Genomic DNA, 23147 nt, shown 5'->3' on the forward strand with positions numbered 1-23147 from the left:
ATAGAGAAATGTACTTATGTCTTTTATGCCCATATGTTGCCTTTATTTGTTCCTTGGCATGATCCATGGCCTCATAAACAAAACCATGGCAGGTTTATCACTATCCACCATCTGGAAAACTCTAACAAGAGGCTCACTAAATAGCACAATTTCCTCTGCCTTTAACCAAAATCTTTTGTCAAATACTTGGTTAACCATTTGTTTCTCTTTAGCCTTTTTGCTCCATTAATATGAATTCCATTCATCACACGAAAACATGTTCCTCAAGTTCATTTTTTGTTGAACAAGGGATTAAAACGAAAAAAAGTTGGTTGCAAATTGTGTGATGGATGATTGAACAAGCTCTTTACCCCCACTATGCTTTCTCATAAGATTCAAAACCCATGAGTGGTTGTATAACTAGTTATGGATTTTGCATCATCCACACACTTCTTCACCAACTCAATTTTGCCAATATCCTCAAGCATGAGATCCAAACAATGGGCTGCCCATGGAGACCACCAAATGGTGGGGTTTTTTCCTCCAACATCTTTCCAGCTGCAACATGGTTAAAGACATTATTTGTGATCATTTGTACAACATTTTCAACCCTTGCTTCCATAACTACTTCATCCAAAAGACGAAATAGCAATTGCGCATCCTTCACCTGATCAGATGCATCAATAGATTTGAGAAACACAGTACCTTTTAGACAAGCAATTACGAAATTTAATATGGTGCGAGATCTACCAACAATTCATCCATCAAACATAATTATGCATCCTATTTTGATTCATGATTGCTTGAACTCTGTAAGGTACTCTTGTATTCTTTGGACCTCATTTTGTAAAAGTGGCCCCTTGATATCTTGAAATCTAGGGCCTTTGAAACATGTTCCATGAGAAGCTATAGCATCAATCATGAGCTGATAATATGTAGAATTGGTAGCATTAAAAGATATGTTTGCATCATACCACCATCTAGCAATGCATTCATATGCAGCATCCTTCTCTACCTTCTTCCATTTAGCATCAAGGGTTGGTTGAGAACCAGGGGTAGTGCGGGGTACAAAGGAGGAGTCAATCCCTTTACGGGTTGTTGTCTTCTTCAAGTTCAAAGCACTTGAACTAGGGCCAGAAGTACCCTCTCCAACTCTAGCAGGGAAACTAGAGGAATCTTCAAAACTGGGCATATATTCTTCAAAATCAGGGTCACTAAGCATAGCATCATCCTTTTGACTTTTGCCTATATCTTTTTTAATTCTCTTGTTTTTCCCATTTTTTCGTTGTAAGCTTCAATTAGACTTTGCATCTCTGTTTTAAGATCATCAAAAACATTGTCACAAGGTTTTACTTGCCCTTTCCAATGTGCTAGGTGTTCTTTAATTCTATGGATCCCCCCAACCCTTAACTTTCTTCCCACAATAGTTGCAGACTTTTATCCCTTGTTCATTTAAATGGCAGTGAACCCAAGTTGGATCATTCTTGTTTTAGGGGGTCATGACAACTTCTATAGGAAGAAATGAAAATTTGCATAAAAAACCCTAAGGTTTTTAAAATTCTATAGCAATTTTTTTTAGAGAAAAATAAAAGACGAATAGAAGCCATAAAATACCTACAAAAGATCTGTAAATTTTGAGAAAAGAAGAAGCCCCACAAATCAGAAAATAAACTCTTCAATCAGCTCCAAAATCTCTCAAAATAACCTTGCAATTTCAACAATTGTTGAGAAAAAATAGAAGAAAACAACAGCCACAAATTTTTTTGCAAATAAAAATTACAAATCTGAATTCTATATAAAAACACTAGGGTTTTTTAATTTGTAGGGAAAAAAGAACAGATTTTTGGAGAAAAAGAGAACAATAATGGATGGCAAAAAATACCTTAATTTGCCCTCTAAATTTTCTCAAGAAAATAAGCTTCCAAAATCCTCCCAAATCAGCGTTGTGGCAACCCCTACAAATTTGCATAAAAACACTAGGGATTTTAAATTTTTGAGGAAAAAAGAACAAATTTTTAGAGAAAAATAGAACAATAATGGATGGCAAAAATTACCTTGACTTACCCTCTAAATTTTCTAGAGAAAATCAGTGCCAAAATCCCCTCTCAAATCATCTCTATAGCAGCCCCCACAAAATAAAAATGAAAAAAAAAATCCCTTCAACTAGCTCCAAAAACCACTCAACAAACCCCAAATATCTTTGGGGAAAAAATCTTTGAAGCAGCTCAAAAATCTCCTTTAGTAACCAACCCAACAGCTCTCCAAGACTTCAATCAGCTCTTCAAATCTACAAAAAATCTCCCTCAAAACAACCCTGCAAAAAACTCTTTGAATTCTCTTCACCAAACTCAACTCAATAATTGCAAGAGACTTGAATGAATAGTGTGAGTGAAATAGAGAGGGTGGGTATGTTTAGATAAGTTTAGGGGGGACTAGGTTAGAATCTAAGTCACAGGACACGTCCTCCAAGGTCTCGTGTCCCGTATTTTACGTGTCAGACACGAAAACGGCCCTAAAACGTGTCGAAAACGTTTTTCATCGTGTCCTGTAAAATGTAAAACGTATTCGCCGGTTTTCGTCGTGTCCTGCATCTGGAAAACGCGTATTCCGTTGATAGAAAACGTTGCTTGCATAAGCTGCCATTTTTTTTGAAAGAAACAAATAATTTTTGAGTGGGGCAGCTTAATGATCAAGTCTAGGCCCTAGTATTGATATGCTATTCATGGTAATGTTAAATTCTTAAAGTAAAAGTGACATTCTCCTTAATCTTCATTTTCATCCTTTTACTTAAATTTTTAACATTACCATGAAATGACTCAGGATGTTTGAGAGTGGTTTCGGCCTCGTTAGATTTCATATGGAGAAAGTAGAATTTTAGATTTCATTCAAAATGCAGCAGACTTATCAGTTTTTCAGGATTGGGAGATTGTAATGTTTCCAGGTGACACCACCTGCCCGAGCTACCCCTGCCACCAATAGAGGACGTGGTCTACCTCCTATAGCTCCTACTTCTAGTTCTTCAGCTTCTAGAGCATAGCAAACTCCATTGCCAACTCCACCAGCATCAGCATCTACATCTAGAGGGAAAGGGAAAGCTGTGGCATTTTCTCGCAAGAGGGGCAGAGGAAATCAATAGGATTAAACTTTAGTTATTTTCTTATGTGCTTGTAAGTTGTACATGAACAATGAACATTGAATATTCAAGAATCAAGACCAAGCATATCACATTCTAATTTCTAATAGTAAATTTTGATTTTATTTATTTTTTTAAAGTGAACTATGAACTTTGAGAAGTAATTATATTTTAATTTGATTAGATAAGTTGCAACCTGCAATTTAATATGGATAAAAAACTATTTTTCGGTATATATATATATATATATTTATTAAATATATATAAAACGTGTCCCCCGTGTCTTGTTTCCAGGTCGCTGCGTTTCGTATTGAATACTCGTATTTACGTGTCCTCCGTGTCTCGTGTCCTCGTGTCATGTGACTTAGGTTAGAATTAAAAATTAGATAATAATAATAATAATAAAATAAAAATAAAAACTTTCCCTGTGTCTCGCGGTCGCGGATAGTACCGATCGTCGGAACCAGCTAGTTTGGTACCAAATTGGCCTATTCTGGTTCAGACCGGAAATGGCCCCAAAACAGCTGGACCAGTCGGTTCTACCGGTTTCAATCTAGTTCTGATAACATTGCTTTTAGTTCACTTCCTCCTCACAAAGATACACTCTCTACTCTTCTACCCATGAATTCAGTGGTTTCTCTACCCTCCTTAGCTTGCTTCACTGTGTTCCAGATAAGCCTCTGGCATCTCCTTCTAGCCCCCTCCTCGAGCTAACTAGCGAGGTACTCCTGCCTTTCCTTCAATGGTTCCCTCTACCTACCTTCCTCTACTTTGTTTTCTTCTTTGTGCTTGTCTAGTTCCTTTCGCTCCAATTGCTCCTCCCCCATTTGGATCTCTTTCCAACTCTTCTCCAACAAGGTGGAATCTTCAACCCGGCACTTCCACAACCAAATTCCTTGGTAAGTCCAACAAGAGCTTTAAGAGGCTAAAACAAAAGTTGCTCGGGAACAAAAATGTCTTTCTGATTCAGAACTTTTAGTTGATGTTGCAGCGTGGGTTCCAAATGTGGGGCATACTCGAAAATGCCAGTCCCAATATCTCCACATCATCGACCTCTACTGGCAAACGAAAATGGTAATTGTCAAGGTTCTCTTGGAAAGAAATGAAGCCAAGAAGGAAATTCTCCTAATGTTGGATGAAATGAAGTTACAAATGAAGAACATGGGCACTCAGATGGAGCACATGGGAGCCCGCTTGGCCCCTATTCCAATTCGAGGAGCAAGTATCAAATTTGTTATATATCCAATATAGGTGGAAACATATACTTCTTAGTTTTTATGATAGCTTTGAAGTGTAGAAATTTCTCATTTCCCACCCCGGTTTTCAGTTTCTCCTTATTTCTCCCATATAGTTAAATGCCCTTTCCCATAACCGTACATTTAACAAGCTGGAAAAAATAAATTTACTGAAAACACAAATTCTGGAAATTTTACAGAATGCTGGAAATTGCAGGAATAAAAATCAGCAGTAATAAACAGCCATTAAAACACATTTAAACACTGAAATTTTTTGTCAATGTGACCCTGGAAAAACTCCCTACAACTCTTGGGGAAAACCAGTTTGAGAGCTCTTCTTTATTTCTGGAAAATGTCTTTTTACAGTAAGAGAAATTTTCAGCAAAAAAATCAGCAAGCAAATTTACAACTTATCTCTTTTCCCATGCTTCACAACAAACTGGAAATTACAGCAAACAGGACAGCAATAAATGTTGTACGGTCTCCTCGATTTTCGTGCCCACTTTCAGCATTAAATGCTATTGTATGGCCCTCGTTTTGCGTGCAGAAAAACCAGCAAACTGCTCCTCGATTTTTGTGCAAACCTCTCCTCGAAAATCGTGCCAAAATCTGCCTTTCACTGTGTGCTGAATCAGCTGTACAAATCTGCTCAAATGCTGCCTTGGAATGTGTGCCAAGCTGTTGTCTCCTTCTCCTCCCTGCTCAGAAATCTATCTTGCTCTCTTGTTCTCCTTCTCCCAATCTGCTCATGAAAGAATTGAATCGAATGTGATCTTTTCTTCCTTTTCCTCCCTTAATATAACTCCAAATGACTTTTGGGTGACCCAAGTGACTTTTGGGTGATCTCTAAATCCAATGGCTGAAATAGATTTAGATCAATGGCTGAGATTAAATGCTCATTTATATCTCACTTTTTATTTTTTAATTCACCCCACTTTATAAAGACCCACTTAGTCATTTATTTCCAAAATCACTTTTCCTTTCTAATTTATCATTGACTTTATAAAAGTCACTTTAAAATTAGACTTAGTAACTTTATCACTTAAAGTCACTTTTTAAATTAGATTTAACTTTATAAAAATTATAAAGTTACTTTAGGAGAAAAATTAAATTCTTTTGGACACTTTTCCCTAGGCCAAAGATCAAAGCCTAAGGGAACCACCTGTCCTCCGGTACCAAATTTCAACACTCCCTCTTACCGAGGAAGGTGTTCCTCACCACACCCATCTTGTCTCTGAAGTAGACATGCTTGCCCCGTTGTAAGGCTTTGGTAAGGATATCTGCAACCTGCTCATCAGTGGAAATATACTCAAGCTTCACAACTCCCTTCTGAACATAGTCTCTGATGAAATGATATCTGATCCCGATATGCTTTGACCTGTCATGAAATACTGGATTCTCCGTGAGTTTAATGCAACTCTAATTATCACAGTAAATCACTGAAGGTCTCAACGGCTGACCAAATAAGCCAAACAACATCTTGCGAAGCCAGATAGCCTCACAACTAGCTAGACTGGCTGCCATATACTCTGCTTCCGCTGAACTCAGTGCTACTGACTGCTGCTTCTGGCTGAACCATGACACTACTGCTGAACCCAACCCAAAACAGCACCCTGAAGTGCTCTTCCTATCAGAAGCACAACCTGCCCAATCAGAATCAGTGTATCCTACCAATCTCACTCCATCTCCCTGCCTGTAGTCCAGACCATAATCCACTGTCCCCTGCAAGTACCGTAAAATGTGTTTTGCAGCCACCCAGTGAACCTTCCTAGGCTCACACATAAACTGACTCATCGTGTTGACTACAAAACAGATATTTGGTCTAGTGTTGACCAAATACATCAAGGAACCAATCAGCTGCCTGTACAATGTGGGATCCACCAACTCGAAATCCGAAGCATGAAGCTTCTTCCAGTTGGTGATCATCGGTGTCGACATGGGTCTACAATCCTCCATGTGGAATCTGCTAAGGATGTCCACAATATACTTCCCCTGCCCCAGAAAGAAATGCCCCTCCTCCTGCCACACCTCCAAACCCAAAAAGTAATGCATCAAGCCGATGTCCTTCATCTCAAACTCCGTCGCAAGATCTCTCTTGCAGTGCTCTATGAGTCTCTCTGCACCTGTACTGATCAAGTCATCCACATACAGCACCAGAATGAGAGGCTCCTCACCAATCACAATAAAGTAAAGGTTCGGATCTGCCTCACTCTTTGTGAAACCCATCCCCTGCAAGTATGTATCTATCCTGGAGTACCAAGCTCCGGGAGCTTGCTTCAGGCCATAAAGGACCTTCTTCAATCTGCACACATGGGACTCCTTCCCATGCACCTCAAAGCCCTGTGGCTACTCAATGTACACCTCCTCCTGTATGAAGCCATTGAGAAATGCGGTCTTCACATCCATCTGGTGGATCTTCCAACCCATCTTTGCTGCTATCGATATAATGGAGCGGATCGAAGTATATCGAGCCACGGGAGCGAAGGTCTCCTCATAATCAACTCCCTCTACCTGGGAGAACCCTCTAGCCACAAACCTCGCTTTGAATTTCTCAATGCTGCCCTCTGCAGCATGCTTTACCTTGTAAAGCCATCTGGAAGTAACCACGGATTTGCCCTCAGGCCTCGGCACCACCTCCCAAACATCATTCTTCATGATAGAAGAATACTCCTCCTGCATGGCGCCTCTCCAGACCTGCTGGCTAGCTGCCTCCTCATAGCTAGAAGGCTCAGAGTCAAGGATGCTGGTAACCATCGCCATATAGCTACAAAACCTCTCAGGTGGTCTACTCTCTCTGACTGGCCTCTTCGGCTCAACAACAGATGTGGCATCTCTCAAGGTGTCCTGAAGCCACTTGGGCTTCCTCTTCCCTGAGCATGCTTCTCCCATAGGAGAATGAAACTCCTCCTCCTCATCACCATCAGTAGCCTGAACTCCTGACTGTCTGTCTGTTGTCCTCCTGCCTGCCCCTGACCCTGTAGAAGCTGAGGCACCGTGTGAACTGTCCATCAGTGGACTCCCTAGTGAACTGCTCTGTGAACTGCTCTGCATGCTGCCAGGAGCACCACCCCTCTGGCTCGGCGAGCCACTGCTCACTGATGGACCTGACATCCTCATAGATGTACCTCCAGATCCTCCTGATCCCTGCCCACTGGATCCCTGCGACTGACTCAACTGCTGCTGAGGGTCTAGCTGATCCAGATACTCTAACTCCCGTGACCTCCTAAAGGCCCTGTCCTCCTCGAACTTCACATCCCGTCTGACAACAACTCTCCTCTGTGCAGGAATGTAAATTCGAAAGGCCTTTGAGGTCTCACTGTAGCCCACAAAGATACCCTTCTCTGCGGTGGGCTCTAGTTTGGTCCTCTTCTCCTTGGGTATATAGGAGTATGCAATGCATCCAAAGATATGAAGATGACCAAGATCAGGCTTCTTCCCAGAGAAAGCCTCCTCCGGAGTCATGTGCCCCAAGGCACGATGCGGACTCTTGTTCTGCAAGTAAATAGCTGTGTTGCAGGCCTCTGCCCACAAGAACAATGGCAACCCCTGATCATGTAACATGGCTTTGGCAGCCCCTATGATGGATCTGTTCTTCCTCTCCGCAATCTCGTTCTGCTGGGGGTTGTAAGGAACAATGAACTCCCTCCTAATGCATGCCTCCGCACAATAGTCAACAAACTCTCCAAGGGTGTACTCTCCTCCATTGTCCGACCTCAAGGACTTGATCTTTCGACCTGTCTGAGTCTCCACAAGAGCTCTGAACTCCTGAAACCGCTTGAAGACCTCACTCTTGGTCTTCAAAAAATAAATCCAGGTCCTCCTGGAGTGATCATCAATGAATAAAACATAGTACTCATATCCACTCAAGGAAACATGAGACATCCGACCGCTCACATCGGAATGAATCAAATCAAGTATCCCCGTCGCTCTGCTGTCACTGCTGGGAAAAGGGGATTTGGCAAACTTGCCCATCGCACAACCTCTGCAGGTATCAAAGTGATCAATACTGAAATCTGGCACACCTGTAGTGATCTCCCACAATGTCCTCAAGGCTCCATGATACATATGTCCCATCCTGCGGTGCCAAATCTCACACAGCTCAGAACTACTAGCTCTGCTGTTTGTACTACTGCTCAATGCCAAAAGGGGCTGGAATGCAAACTTGTACACCTTTGCATGGCGTACACCTATCACTCTAGCTGAATCAGCTGGAGTGCCCCTGGGATACATCAACACCTGTCCTCCCCTGAACAGTACCTCATATCCTCTGTCCTCCAAAACTGAGACGGATATGAGGTTCTTCCTCAACCCTGGCACATAAAGAACATCTGACACTTTCAAGGGAGGTTTGGACTCCCTCTGAAATGTCAATGTCCCCACCCCGACTGCTCTAACAACTCTGTCATCACCGAGTACTACCTCTATATCAGTGCCACTCTCTGAAAGCTCTGAGAAGTACTCACGGACTCCTGTCATGTGACGTGAAGCCCCACTGTCCACAAACCAGATACCTGAAGATGCTCCGCTAATCGAGGGAAAAGCATGCTCCATCTGAACCTATGTGGCAGGTGATCCTGCACTAGAGGACTCACACATAGTGAACGCAAACTCCCGGTCAAACCGACCTGCAAAGTCCTCAATCTCTGCTGAAGCTGCCACGTCCTGGTTCTTCCCCTTATTCTTCTTCTTCTCCGGACACACAACTGCATAGTGTCCCATCTTTTGACAATTCCAACACTTCACCTTGGAATAGTCCTTCTGTGTGTTCCCCTGTTTACCTTTACCTTTGCCTTTGCCCCCACCACTGCTTGTGGAAGCCTGCTTCTTCCCTTTGCCTTTCTTGCCTCCTGCCACCAGTGCTACACCCTCATCCTGCTCAACTGGCTTGGCTACCCCAAGCTGACCTTTCCTGATCTCTGTCTGAATGCAGTCATCCCTAAACCTCTCCCATGTGGGAAGGGTCTCACGTGCACAAACCCCATCAGCAAAGTTCAACCATGAACGAGGGAGGCCATTTGTAATCCGCACCAACTCAGTGGGTGGAATGGCCTCTCCAATCGCTGCCAACTCATCTCTCACATTAGTAATCTTTGTGAGATATCCAGCTGCACTATCATTACCCATCTTAATGTTCTTCAGCTTCTCCTTCAGGACCATCTTCCGGTTCTCATTGGTACTCTGGTAGAGATTGGACAATGCTGTCCACATCTTATGGGCATTGCTCTTTCCTCTAACATGAGGAATGCAATGGTCTTTGATTCTGTCTAAAATAAGCCTCTTACCCTTGTTGTTCTTTTTATTATAAGTTATCAACTGAGTAGCATCAGTAGGCACAACAACAGGGTTCTGTGTGGTATGCACCATGATATCCCAGACTTCTGCCTCCTCAAAGATACTCTACATTCTCTCCTTCCAAACGCTGTAATTTATATGCCCATCCAGCCTATCCTCCACCCTCAATCCCAATGACATCCTGCTGTCCTAAAACTGAAAAATAGCGCTGCTGTAGTAAAGATAAAACTGTTGTTTATGAAAAAATCAGCTTGCTGGAATTTTCTGAGTGAAAAATCAGCAACTGTAATTTTTCCTTTTGCTGTCCCAAACTGCCCTTCAGCACTCAAGCTCCGATACCATGTAGAAATTTCTCATTTTCCACCCCGGTTTTCAGTTTCTCCTTATTTCTCCCTTATAGTTAAATGTCCTTTCCCATAACCATACATTTAACAAGCTGGAAAAAATAAATTTACTGAAAACACAAATTCTGGAAATTTTACAGAATGCTGGAAATTGCAGAAATAAAAATCAGCAGTAATAAACAGCCATTAAAACACATTTAAACACTGAGATTTTTGGTCAATGTGACCCTGAAAAAACCCCTACAACTCTTGGGGAAAACCAGTTTGAGAGCTCTTCTTTATTTCTGGAAAATGTCTTTTTACAGTAAGAGAAATTTTCAGCAAAAAAATCAGCAAGCAAATTTACAACTTATCTCTTTTCCCATGCTTCACAACAAACTGGAAATTACAACAAACAGGACAGCAATAAATGTTGTACGGTCTCCTCGATTTTCGTGCCCACTTTCAGCATTAAATGCTATTGTATGGCCCTCGTTTTGCGTGCAGAAAAACCAGCAAACTGCTCCTCGATTTTTGTGCAAACCTCTCCTCGAAAATCGTGCCAAAATCTGCCTTTCACTGTGTGCTGAATCAGCTGTACAAATCTGCTCAATTACTGCCTTGGAATGTGTGCCAAGTTGTTGTCTCTTTCTCCTCCCTGCTCAGAAATCTCTCTTGCTCTCTTGCTCTCTTTCTCCCAATCTGCTCATGAAAGAATTGAATCGAATGTGATCTTTTCTTCCTTTTCCTCCCTTAATATAACTCCAAATGACTTTTGGGTGACCCAAGTGACTTTTGGGTGATCTCTAAATCCAATGGCTGAAATAGATTTAGATCAATTGCTGAGATTAAATGCTCATTTAAATCTCACTTTTTATTTTTTTAATTCACCCCACTTTAATAAAGACCCACTTAGTCATTTATTTCCAAAGTCACTTTTCCTTTCTAATTTTTCATTGACTTTATAAAAGTCACTTTAAAATTAGACTTAGTAACTTTATCACTTAAAGTCACTTTTTAAATTAGATTTAACTTTATAAAAATCATAAAGTTACTTTAGGAGAAAAATTAAATTCTTTTGGACACTTTTCCCTAGGCCAAAGATCAAAGCCTAAGGGCACCACCTGTCCTCCGGTACCAAATTTCAACATGAAGCCTATGATTTTCTGGTTTTCTAATATGCATAGACATCCTCTGTTTTGTTTGTCAGCGTTGGTATTTTAAGACACTAGCTTACACTAGGTTTTGGTTGAAGAACATAGCAATAGCCAGCATTGTTTTTCTCTTTAAAACTATGATGATAAAAAGTCGTCTGCATTTCCACTGGTCTGGTTTCCCAAGTGGCAAACCAGTGGCTTTCTGTGAACTCTCTGTTATGCAATCTGGTTGTTAACAAATAGAATTAACTTATAAAACAAAAAAGAGGCAATACTATTCTCTTGTAATAATGGGTCCCTGGGTCCCTTTTGTTTTCAGAGTTTAACTAAAAGTGCCCTTTGTGTTTGTGATACTTAATAACAATGTATTTTGCTATCTTTAGTCCATTCATCTTATGGATATCAAGAGTGTCTTTCTACCCGAAGATTTAGAAGGGGAAGTGCACAAGCAGCAGTCCCAATGTTCCATGAAGCAGTGGAATGAGCATATTATTGGCAAAACTAGAAAGGCATTGTACAAACTCAAAAAAGCACCTAGAGCTTGGTACATGAAGATAGATTGACCAATTCAGGGCAAATGGGTTCAAGGGAAGTCCACGATATTCTCATATATCAAATTTCGCGACAAATTATGTACTGTGAATAGGTATTTTTGTGCAACACAGTTTGAACAAGTTCTGGTGTAAAAATATTATCTTCTCATGCATTTGCTTTGTAAATGCAATATTGATGAGATGAGGGAACCATTGGCCATGTCTGGTCAAGAAGCAGCATTGGCATAGCTTATGAAAATATTGCTACCTGACAATGTTCTAGTGCTAGCAATTATGCCCAATAAGGCAATAAAAGAATCTACCAACACATACGTGTACTCACTGGTGAAATTAGAGTTTTGAATGGCAAGATAGAGTAGCAAGCAGACAGCCAAAGTATGTAAGTACTGTAAAGCAGGGCGCTCTAGAGTGGGTCCCAGGCTCCTAGCCAGTATTCCCAATTTACAGAAACTACATTGAAAATCTAGAAAGCACAAGTAGCGTAAGAAATCTGGCAAGTGCTGCCTCCTTAAGAGCCCTCCAAACAAGACATGAAAAAGACCTCTATGAGATATGGGTGGGAGCACAGAGTATAGAAGATGACTAGATTGGTGTCAAATAACACTCAGCAGATTGCTTAATGTGGATTCCTAACAATACCCTGTCACTTAATATGAGAAAGAGATTAACAAGATAATGTTTTATGAGTGATGAGGCAAAGAAGAGCCAGTGGTGAGATCCTGCAGGTAAAATGAAACAGAATGCATTTTCAATTATTTCCTTGATTAGTGGCAAGTGCATGGACCTGTCTAATTAGTTTCAATACCAAAATAATATTGGTCTAAACTTCATTCTTGAAATTATATAAGCTATTTAACAATGCCATTCTGCTAACTGGGAATAAAATTACATAGGAAACTAATGAGATAGACCAAGATAGATATCACTACTCTTCTAGGAAAACAAGATTTTTTTCAAAAATTTCACCTTTTGTTCAGAAGCCAGTGCTCTACAATCTTTCATACATGTTTCTGATTCACCATAAGAGATATAATTAAAAAAATTCAGGTACATATTTTTCCTAAGTATTTTCCTTGTTTCTGCATAATTTTTTCAATGCACTTCCCTTAATGTTCTAATTCTCCAACATGCTTGATGATGTAAACTGCTTTTTGCATTTCCAATGTATAAAGGCAGAAGTCCTTGAGTAAAGGACATTTTTAATATAAACCACATACTCTTAGTTTTCACACCATCCCAGAATAGAAACTCAGTTGCTATATGTTTTATTTACAAGGTACTCATAAGGCTTCAATTCTTGTCATTCTGCTTGTGTAATGTTATGAGCTAAGAGCTTATTTACAAGTTACTCATAATGCTTCAATTCTTGTCACTATACTTGTGTAATGTTATGAGCTAAGAGCTGTAACACAAAAAAAATTCACACCATTAACGCTTACTCTATATCAAAACCCGAAGACCATTTTCTTGTTAAGCTTTGTATCCTTCAATGCTACTGAGTAACAAGAACTAAGATCCTACTCCCCAAAAATATTGAACAACCTTAGCTTCAAAGAAAAATATAAAGGGATGTATATCCATCATAACTATACATCATCACAAGATTGAGCTTACGTTTTGCAGAGATCCATAAAATTGACAAATACAGTCTTTTTGGTACCCTCACGAAGGACTTGAGGTGGCCTCATAACAGTTCTACGCTTTTCACCAGCAAGTTCTGGATTGTTCTCACGCAAAATATTGAACACTCTGTCAAGCAGCTGAATCAGCACAAAAGATATCAGTTGAGTACAAAACACTAACATAAAAATTTATTTGTTTCAATATCATCCCCACAAAACAAATAATATTTACATGTATGAAGTAGCGTACTTGTCAAAAACGTAATTCAAAAAAATAAATGGTAACCTACAAACAAGAAGGTGAACCAGGGCGGCCATTCTAGAAATCATGAGTGAATATAAAGAAAAAGATTGTATTCTATATAATTAATATCCCTGAATCATTATATAGAAATCTAAGGCTAGAATTCACATGGCAAAATATTGATTTGGACTGTGTACTGTCACATTTCCTAGTTTTCACTTCAAATGCCACAATTTTGGGCATATTGCACATGACTGCAGCATGAAATGGTTACCTAAGCAAACCCAGGAAGAAAAGTTTTCTATCAGGCATAAGGGAAATCTTACAAAGGTTTGGAAAAGAAAACAAGAAGAACCAGAAAAGCTGGCTTAGAATGCTCATCACACAAATCTGAACTTTTAGACAAAGCTTGCAGCCTGCAGACTCAGAGTTACCTCCATTTTGTTTGAGAAATGCATTTTGGAAAGCACATTTTAGCAGGCAGTTGGCATTGCACTTGAATGCAGAAAGCTTGATAAGTTGGAAAAGGCAATTATGAAGAGTGATAATGTTTCTGGAATGTTGTCTTAATATATCAATGTCTTCAAACAATTGTTCATAAAAGAGACTACTGGCGTGAAGTTCTTCTTTTCCTTGCTAAAATTTATCAAAGTTTACCTACGCCTGTCTATCTTGGCATCCACTAACGTTTTGTGTTATTAGCTGACCCTGGAAGTGTCCGTAAGAATTTTGGAGAACCTGTGGGACTCCAGGAAGCACAAGTGAGTATGCTATTTAAAATGTTCTTCAGGTGGAGGAATACTTTTGATAGCTTTATGATGCTTGTTAAAAATAATTGGATTGCTGGATCATTAGCATGGGTTGCTGAATTTGAAATTGAAGAAAAGAAACATGGAAATGCATCCTACAAAACTATGTTTTAGATGGCACTGCTGAATAACCAAGGATCATCGAGTGCTACTCTTTTCTCAGACTCGGAAAGTGCCTAATATTATTCATAAGGAAAAGATCACATTTTTTTTCAGATTAATGGCACAACAAAGGCATGTGATAAAGTGAAATTTGTAGATAAATTTCATTTGTATGACAAAATTCCTATATTTCCTTTGACATCATAAGTGATCTAGGGATTGCAATTACTGGAGCTGATCAAGTGGTCATTGTATATCCTGTTTGGAACCCAAGCAATGATAATCAAAGTGTTGATCGTGCATATTGCATAGGGCAGCCAAGATATGTTCTTGTACATGGGACTGTTGAAGAAAAATCTTATTGATCACAGGCATTCAAAGGAGGCCTGTTCAAAACTGCAACAAAACAATCTCAAAAAACTCAGCATCTTAGTTAACAGGAACTTCATGAACTTTTCTGCATACCAGAAAGTGGTTTTAATATTTCCCTGACTCAGCAACAACTACATGAGGAGCATGACAGTCAACATGAAAATAACGCTTTGTTAAGGCATCTCATTGGGTTCCTAGAAAGCCAAGGAATTGCTGGAATTTGTCATCATATCTTGCTACGTTCTAAGACAGAATTAGTGTGATCTCCACCACCTGAAGAGTTTGGAATTTCTCCCTGCTGTGGATGTTGTCAAGTTAGGTTGTGTATGCACAAAATTTAGGTCTTTTTCTGAGATTAATAGACCAGCAGAAGGCACCTGGATGCTCAAATATAGAAAGATGTTTTGATGCATTGGATCTCACGAGAACAACAGCAAAGAAACTCTTCACAAAATTTGGATAAGATGACAGTACTGCAGATTTCATCGGGCATGCATTTGCATTTTATCAAGAAGACCGCTATTTTTGTTAACCTGCCTTATAAACAGTGAAGAAGATAAAAAGCCAAAGCACAAGACCAGGGAGAGCAGTCTTCAGAGCCAGATATCAGAAGAGAGAATGCAGTCGGGGGGACTCCCCACTTGCCATTGATGTCAAAAGGGGAGAGATTACCGACAGGGGAGAAATGGCAGAAGTGTTGCCATCTATGACAAAGGAGGAGATTGTTAAGTGTTGTAAAAGCAAAGCCAGAAGTGTTGAAGTGTTGTCAAAGCAAAGCCAAAGCAAGGGGGAGTCAAGAAGCCCCTCAGAAGATTCAAAATGAAAGGTTGTCAAGGTCAGTGCAAATGCAAGGAAGACTCTCACCATCAGATGGCCCTCTCTAAGACCTTTCGAATGGTAGGTGGCTCATTGGCTAACTCTTCACAGTGGAAACGAAATGATTTTTTGAATGATTACATATGTATTCTATCCCCTAGCATATGTTGGCACCTAGAGCAATACAAGATTTAAAAAAGATTATGAATTCATGTTCATGTAGGCCCCCATTCAAAAGCATTTTCAAAAACATATTTTAAGGAAAAAGACAAGGTTAAGTCGGCTCCAAAAAAAACCCGACTCATCTACTATTTATTGCCCATGTGTGAGGGCAGTTTGTACACACACTCATTCGCTGATCTAGACAGAAGATCTCTGTGGTAGCCTCAGGGCCAAGCTAGGAAAGATGAGCTGAGATTTTAAGGGCAGTCTGAGGGCTAAACAGAGAACAAACCAACACCGAGGTGAGACAGCCTCAAGGCAGATTTAAGGAGCAATTGTAGGATGTATTTTGGACAGCTTTCTGTGGTATTTACTGTGGCATCTCTGTGCTATCTGATGTGTGGTATCCTCCCTTTATTGGAGTAGGTCATGCCTTAAGGGCTGACTGGTGTTCCCCACTTTTAAATGCCAAGACAGTGAGGTATAAATCTGTGCATGAAGACCAAGATTTTGAGACAATCTCTGAGGCATACATCTGTGCATACACCTGTGCAAAAGCTGAGTTCTTTTGAAGACCATTTCTGTGGCATGAAACTCTGCAAGGCCTAGATTTTAAAAATCATTTCTGTGGCTTTTCTGTGGCAGGGTTGAGGTGAACGGTTTTCCCTGTGGTTCTCTTAGCTTCCTATTTAATGGAGGAATGAATCAGCTGCTCTGTGTTTTTACTATGGAAGAACCTAGCTCTTAATGGAGTTTATCTGCAGTGGTATCTTCTCTGTAACAGAGGTATCTTCCTGTGTGTGACAGACCTATGGTAAGGATCGTGGATACAACAGAGTGTACCTGCAACTAAGAAGAGTATATTCGCTAGTATACAGGCAGAGAAGAAGAGTATATTTGCTGGTGTGAAGCAGGCCTATCAAAGCAGAGTGAAGATCATCAATGTATTGTATGCTACTACACTCCATATCCAAGGGAGATGAAAAAATGTTAATTCAAAAGGCAAGGCTCTTACTTGATGTCTCACACCCTAAGTCACCTGACATGATGACAAACGACATGGCAACCCCGGAAACAAGACACAGAGAACACTATATATATATAGAGACAAGACTCTTACTTGATGTCTCACACCCTAAGTCACCTGACATGATGACAAACGACATGGCAACCCCAGAAACAAAACACAGAGAACACTATATATATATATATATCATTTGTTACAAATTAGTTAATTATTAGACAGAAAAAAAAAAATTAAAAGCAGAAAAAGATTAAAATCTTTTCAGAATTTAGAAACTGAAACATTTCCAAATTAGTGAATTATTAGACAGAAAAAAAATTGAAAGCAGAAAAAGATAAAATCTTTTCAGAATTTAGAAACTGAAACATTTCCAAATTTACATGATGATGATACAAATTCATTTATACAACTGATGGATATACCCAAAATAGCACCATGTGCAATCCATCTCTAAACCAAAAATACATCAACAAAGAGGCTCTAAATGGCCTCTAGAGTCCAAAAAAATCATGCTACATCAAATAACTAGTACTACATATCAAAATCATTTCCTATATTGGGATCCTCATCATCAATATGACCCTCTAAGCATTAAAATAAATTAGAAAAAGCTTAACATGTCAAATCGAGATTTTGTTTGAGTGAATGGGTACATTTTTACTAGGGTCATGATGTTGGAAAATCAAAGTAATTTAAGGTCAAGGGTGATTTTCCTAAGCTTGATAATTACTTGTGAATTTGTTGTCCTTTTATTGATTATTTTACTTCTCTTTCATCAAGCCATTACCAAAAAATGAAATACAAGAGACAAAAGACACCATACGTAGGCTTCACGCCAGGGCAAAACCCCACTACTTGGGGAAAACCCAAACAACCTCCTTATAGAATTAGATCAAAGATGAGACTTCTCAAGGCCCAACGACGAAGTCAAATCATCTTGTCTTATAGTCTCAAGAAATCACCAAATAATGTATGGTGACCATGCAAACAGGTTTAGACATCTTCCCTAAATATTGGTCACCAAGCACAAGAGAATGTGTGATTAGTTGTTGACTCTAGATATGTTAGTAGCAGCATTGATGGCAATGGCCAATGATAAGTCCTCTAGACATGACAGAATCTCATGCACGTTTCACAAGGCCACATAGGATTTTGTTGGGCTCAACCTACTGGTAGCTTACAAATAGGCAGTACATAACCAATCATTAGGAAAGCATATCAACAAGGGCCTAATTATAATAATTCTAAAGATATGGGACCCAAAATTGATCACCAATTCAATCAGCCTAATGAACAAATCTTACAAATTCTGGCCAAAGACTTGATATTGCACCTCAAGTACATCCTACCAAAGATTACCAAGAATAAACAAATGAAATTTATCATAGGCCACTTTATTATTAAAAACAGAGTTTTTGTCTAAGAAGGAATGTAATGGACCAAGTGCCTGGGAGTGGATGCCATGTCTATCAAGATTCGCTTTGAAAAGGCACATGTTCAAGTGGAACGGCTCTTGGATTAGGTCAGTTCTCTCTACTTGCCAAAACAATATGGAATAACCCCAAGTCTTAAATGAAACCACTAGCTCCGAGTTGTAGTTGGTGAAAACACAATGTGTCAAGCAATGCCAAAAGAAGGTCTCTAACTGGCTTGCTACTCAAGGATGGGCTTGGCTATAGCTATCCCGAGTTTTTAATTTTGGGGAATCCCCCTTGCCTTCCAAGCAAGCCACAAGGTGCTATAGAAGATTGTTATTCTATCAGTGGCGAAGAAGATTGATAAATCGATAGCAAAGACCATGTCACTAGCAGCTAGACTCTAGATTTGCATAGAATTTTTGCCACAAGTCAGGTTTATTGCTCCTATTACATACTTACCATATAAAATCCTTGAATAATTCAGTTAGAAAGGTTTTCATAGTCTTTGCTGCCTTCCCAAGAATAGGGGAGAGTGTGCATCCTTGGTTCTCACAACTAGGCACAAGCCTTATGTGCAAGTTAGATTTTCAAATCAGTGGAAGGAAACAAGGAACAAAAAACTATCCTTGGAAATTTTATTATTGAAGGCTGCTCGTTCTCACAACTAGGCACACGCCTTATGTGCAAGTTAGATTTTCAAATCAGTGGAAGGAAACAAGGAACAAAAAACTATCCTTGGAAATTTTATTATTGAAGGCTACCCTCTTGGCAAAAATGCTTGAAGCAATTTGAATATTCAAATCTTACTACTCACGCAAGTTCATAGAAGGCTTGGGAGACCATCAAGCCTAAGTTTGGAAAAGCAATAAACCTCACTCTAGATTTCCTTTTGATGACTACTACATATAGTGGTCACTTAATGTGAGCTATTGGCCCTCATCAAAACCCCTAGCTCTCATAGGCTAAATGTCTGTCCAAACACATAATCATGAAGGTCAATGAGATGTATGAAAACCGAAATCAGGGATTGGCAGCATTGGTTGAATTTCATCTTACCAACCTTGGTAACCTAATTTTGGAGCAAAGTAATGTCTCGTTCCCATTATAACTTGTTTTTGAAGCTTGAAGTGCGAGCTCTCACCACATCGTTAACAAATTCAAGATGGAACTACACTTGAGGGGAATGGTCCCCTAGTAATTTTTCCTTCGGCACATCCCGGACATACACCTTCATGCTCTACTTTGAACTCGGGCATGCCTGTCACCATCTGTCTCACATCGGGTAGGGCCTTATAATGAAGATGGGCGAACCTCCGGTGCCATAGTTCAGATTGTAGATATGTGTCGCAAGACATGGCTCCCAATGGACTTCCTCCAACTTGATATAAAGTGTCAAACTTGAACCCAAGAGTAAAAGCATCTTTAAAATTTCTTTTCCAAAGACGTACCTTTCCATCGATAAAAGCCACCTTGAATCCTTTATCTTCCATTCTCGAAATGGACACCAAGTTCTTCTTGAGGTCAGGTACATATAGTACTTTTTGCAAATGAATAGTTTTACCTTGATTCAATTGAAGGGTAACATTCCCTACTCCCTTCACGGGATAGGTGGCATCATCTCCAAGGATGATCTCCAAGTTTGTCTCCTTTTCTATCAGATTAGAGAGGGCTTCCTTGTATCCAATGAAGTGCCTTGAGGCACCACTATCAATCAACCAATTTCCCAAAGTGTACAGAGGAGAGGCAGTGGAGAGGGACGATATAAGATAGTACTCTTTTTGCTTATTGTTAACAACATTGGATTCTTCATACCTGGAGTTCCTTGATTTCTTGGAGGGCCGACCATTTCCTTGATGTCCCACATTCCTTTTTACCTTGCCATTAGACCTGCCATTCCTTTGATCGTTGTTGTTGAAGTTTCCCCTAGAGTTGTTATGGTGGTCATCATCTCAAGGTGTATCCCTTCTATTAGGGCACTCCCTTACATAGTGGCCAAAATATTGCAAACAAAGCATCTTCCGTTCCTTCCATTTCTGAATCCCGATCTTCCTTGACTTTGCTTCTTTGTATCTGCATTGTTCTTCCTCTTGGCATGAGCGAAGAATGCAATGGGGTTGCTTCTATTAGAAGGCATTTCTTGCTCCACTATTCTTGTTTCTTCTTGAATGCATCTCAACATCAATTCTTCAAACCCTGGAATTCGATCATTGTTGAGTATAGTGGTTCTAAATACATACCACTCAGGTGGGAGTCCTCCAAGGGTGGTGAGAGTAAGTTCCCTGTCAGGAATGACTTCTCCAATCGAGAGTAGATCATTCTTGATCTCAGTAATCCTCAAGAAATAGGATTGAATGTCCTCGTCCTTGCCCTTCTTAATATCCTTCAACTTATTCTTGAGAAATAGAATTTGATTAGCATTACTAACCTTGAACATGCCGACCAACTTGTTGTAGATCTCCTTGGAGGTCTTCAATTCAAAGATATAGGCCACCAGATGCTTGTCAATGGAATCCCTGATAATCTTCTTCGCTTTGACTTCAGCCCTATTGTACTTGGTCTTCGCAGCAACCGATGCATTTGAAGGAGGTTCAGGGATTTTACCCTGCACATAATCCATCACTTCTTTTTCTTCCAAGGTCAAATCAAGAGACATCTTCCATCCATGATAGTCAGATTTATCATGGAGCTTGTCTTCAGCCGGGAAGTAGGATGAGGAACCCATTGAGTGTTTTGTCCTTGTCCAATTGTCTTTGGTGATTGCTCTTTCACTCTTGCTTAGGCTTTGTCTTCACGTCAGCTTTGATACAGTGTTAATTTTAGGCAACAATGGTATGTTCTATGCTTTAGAGCAATTTTACTTCAATTTCTTTATTAGCCCAATATCAATATTCAGTTTAGCAATCACATCAACATGATAGTAAAATGCAGATAGAACATAAACATAAACAGTAGAAGACAAGCCAAGACAAAAGGACACAAGATGTGGCACCAACGAGGGATAAACCCCAATGTGGGGAAACCCTTGATCAATTCTTCTTATAGTCTTCAATAGTTCAGCAGAGAGAGAGTACAATTTACAAATCTGATAATTTATAACAGTAGCAAAATAGCCCTAACCAGAAAAGTCAACAAAGCAGATTTGACCCTCAACAATTCGGTCAACTTCAGTCAACTTTGGCCTCCAAACAGCAATATGAATCAGCCATTAAAACAGTCAAATTCAACCCAGTCAAAGTCTGGTCAAACAGTCAACCTATGGTCAGGCCTAACCACAGTCAACATTGGTCAAACAGTCAACAGATTGCCTCGATTTCTGTGCCCAGAAATGCTGCCTGCCCAAACAGAAATTTCGCACACAAAACCGCAATCAAAGATGGTCAACACATGGTCAATGCAGCCCAAAACAGCCTTCTGCAAATTCGGTCAAACCTGGTCAATGCTGAAACAAAAAACTTTCCTTCCTTTCCTTCACACGTGTGGAGAGAGAGACTGCCCAGAAATCCGTACCCAATCAATGAGGAGGGAGAGAGATGTGTGAAGATGAGTGTGTCCAAATGAGGATGAGGCATCATGTATTTATAGCAAACGTTGAGGATGAATAGACGTCACTGTTGGGCTTCTGGGCCTACATGAGTTTGTTGGCCGACCTTGACAATTTGTCCATAATCAAAATAAATTCATAACTTCATTTGTACATGTCAGAATCAGATAATCTCTAGATCAATCCTACACCTCTCGGAGAGAGGAATCCAAGAAAAATATCAGCTGTCATAAATGAGATGACCCATGTGGAGTTTAGCCCTAGTTGCCAATTTTTACAAAAATTGATAAATGGGAACAACTCATTGCATACTAGGTACACAAAACAGTCGGTAAGGCATCTCCAATCTAAGTTAATATCAAAGATAAACATTATGATAAAGATTCAACATATTGATACAACTTTTGACCATCAACTTTGATCTACAACATACTCTAATATCTTTTACCAATGGGGTTGTAGTTCATTGGTGAGGATGACAGAGGAACAAGACATCCACTAATGTTCCATTCTCATCAGGGCCTGCCCCATCCAATTGGTATGCTATGATAATGGGATAAAGCCAGGTGTGAATCCCAGGTGAACTTTTGCAGAACAGATCCCCCTCAGACCTAACCACTAAGCTAAAGGAAGTTTGTATCATGTGCTTCTGTCCCTGCAGACACATTTCAAGAAGGAAATTCCACCTTTCAAAAAAAATCTAAAATCTTGTAACTACTGAAGCTGAAAAAGACTCTGTTTCAAGCTGCAGTCCGGACATTAAGCAAGTTTTTAAAATATGACATGATGTGCTAAAGAAATACACAAATCGTTCTCGAGAAAAAGATTCCTTCAAAAGCTGCCATGCTTTATTACAATATGACAGGCTTTGCACTCCTTTAAACCTATAAACTGAATCATTCCTTATCGAATGATGTTTTCATATACATCACCATATAGCTAACATAAAACCTGTGATTCAAATGTCCAGAGAGTAAAACACTTCAATACAGTATCAAATAAAAGAGATATATGCAACATGCAAAAGAATTTAAATATTGTGTTTCCAATGTACAAAAACATCATTTTCTAACATACACATGATTGTCTTTTCATGAAAGATAGCTCGGTGAGTTAGCTCAAGTGGTTGAGATCTGTGAATATGAAGTATGTAAGTGGACCTCAGTTGATGTCCCTGGTGGATCAGCATATAATAGTCTATGCAGCCCACTTTACATTAGGAACCATCCTCAGAATGAGGAGACAAGCTCAAGGGTTTCCTAGGCCTGTATTTTCCAATGGAAAACAAAAAACGATTTTCATGAAAGATCCACTGCAAGTTTTAAGACGTGCTAGCAAAAGTTGTGTACAAAATTAATTAGAAA

At 39.7% G+C, this 23147-nt stretch overlaps 1 protein-coding gene across 1 annotated transcript in view; it reads right to left on the minus strand.

The window, feature by feature from the left end:
• The window catches only part of LOC149179477 (eukaryotic translation initiation factor 2 subunit beta-like), a 95779-nt gene that overhangs the window by 45164 nt on the left and 27468 nt on the right, over positions 1-23147 (minus strand). Inside the window, exon 6 of the mRNA XM_089420676.1 lies at positions 13288-13433. Coding sequence (XP_089276802.1) covers positions 13288-13433 — 146 coding nt within the window. The remainder of the gene's footprint in view (positions 1-13287; positions 13434-23147) is intronic.

This window comes from Pinus tabuliformis, chromosome 4_1 (assembly GCF_031772625.1).
Source record: "Pinus tabuliformis cultivar Carrire ecotype Pingquan chromosome 4_1, CPIR1, whole genome shotgun sequence".
NCBI classification, from domain to species: Eukaryota; Viridiplantae; Streptophyta; class Pinopsida; order Pinales; family Pinaceae; genus Pinus; species Pinus tabuliformis.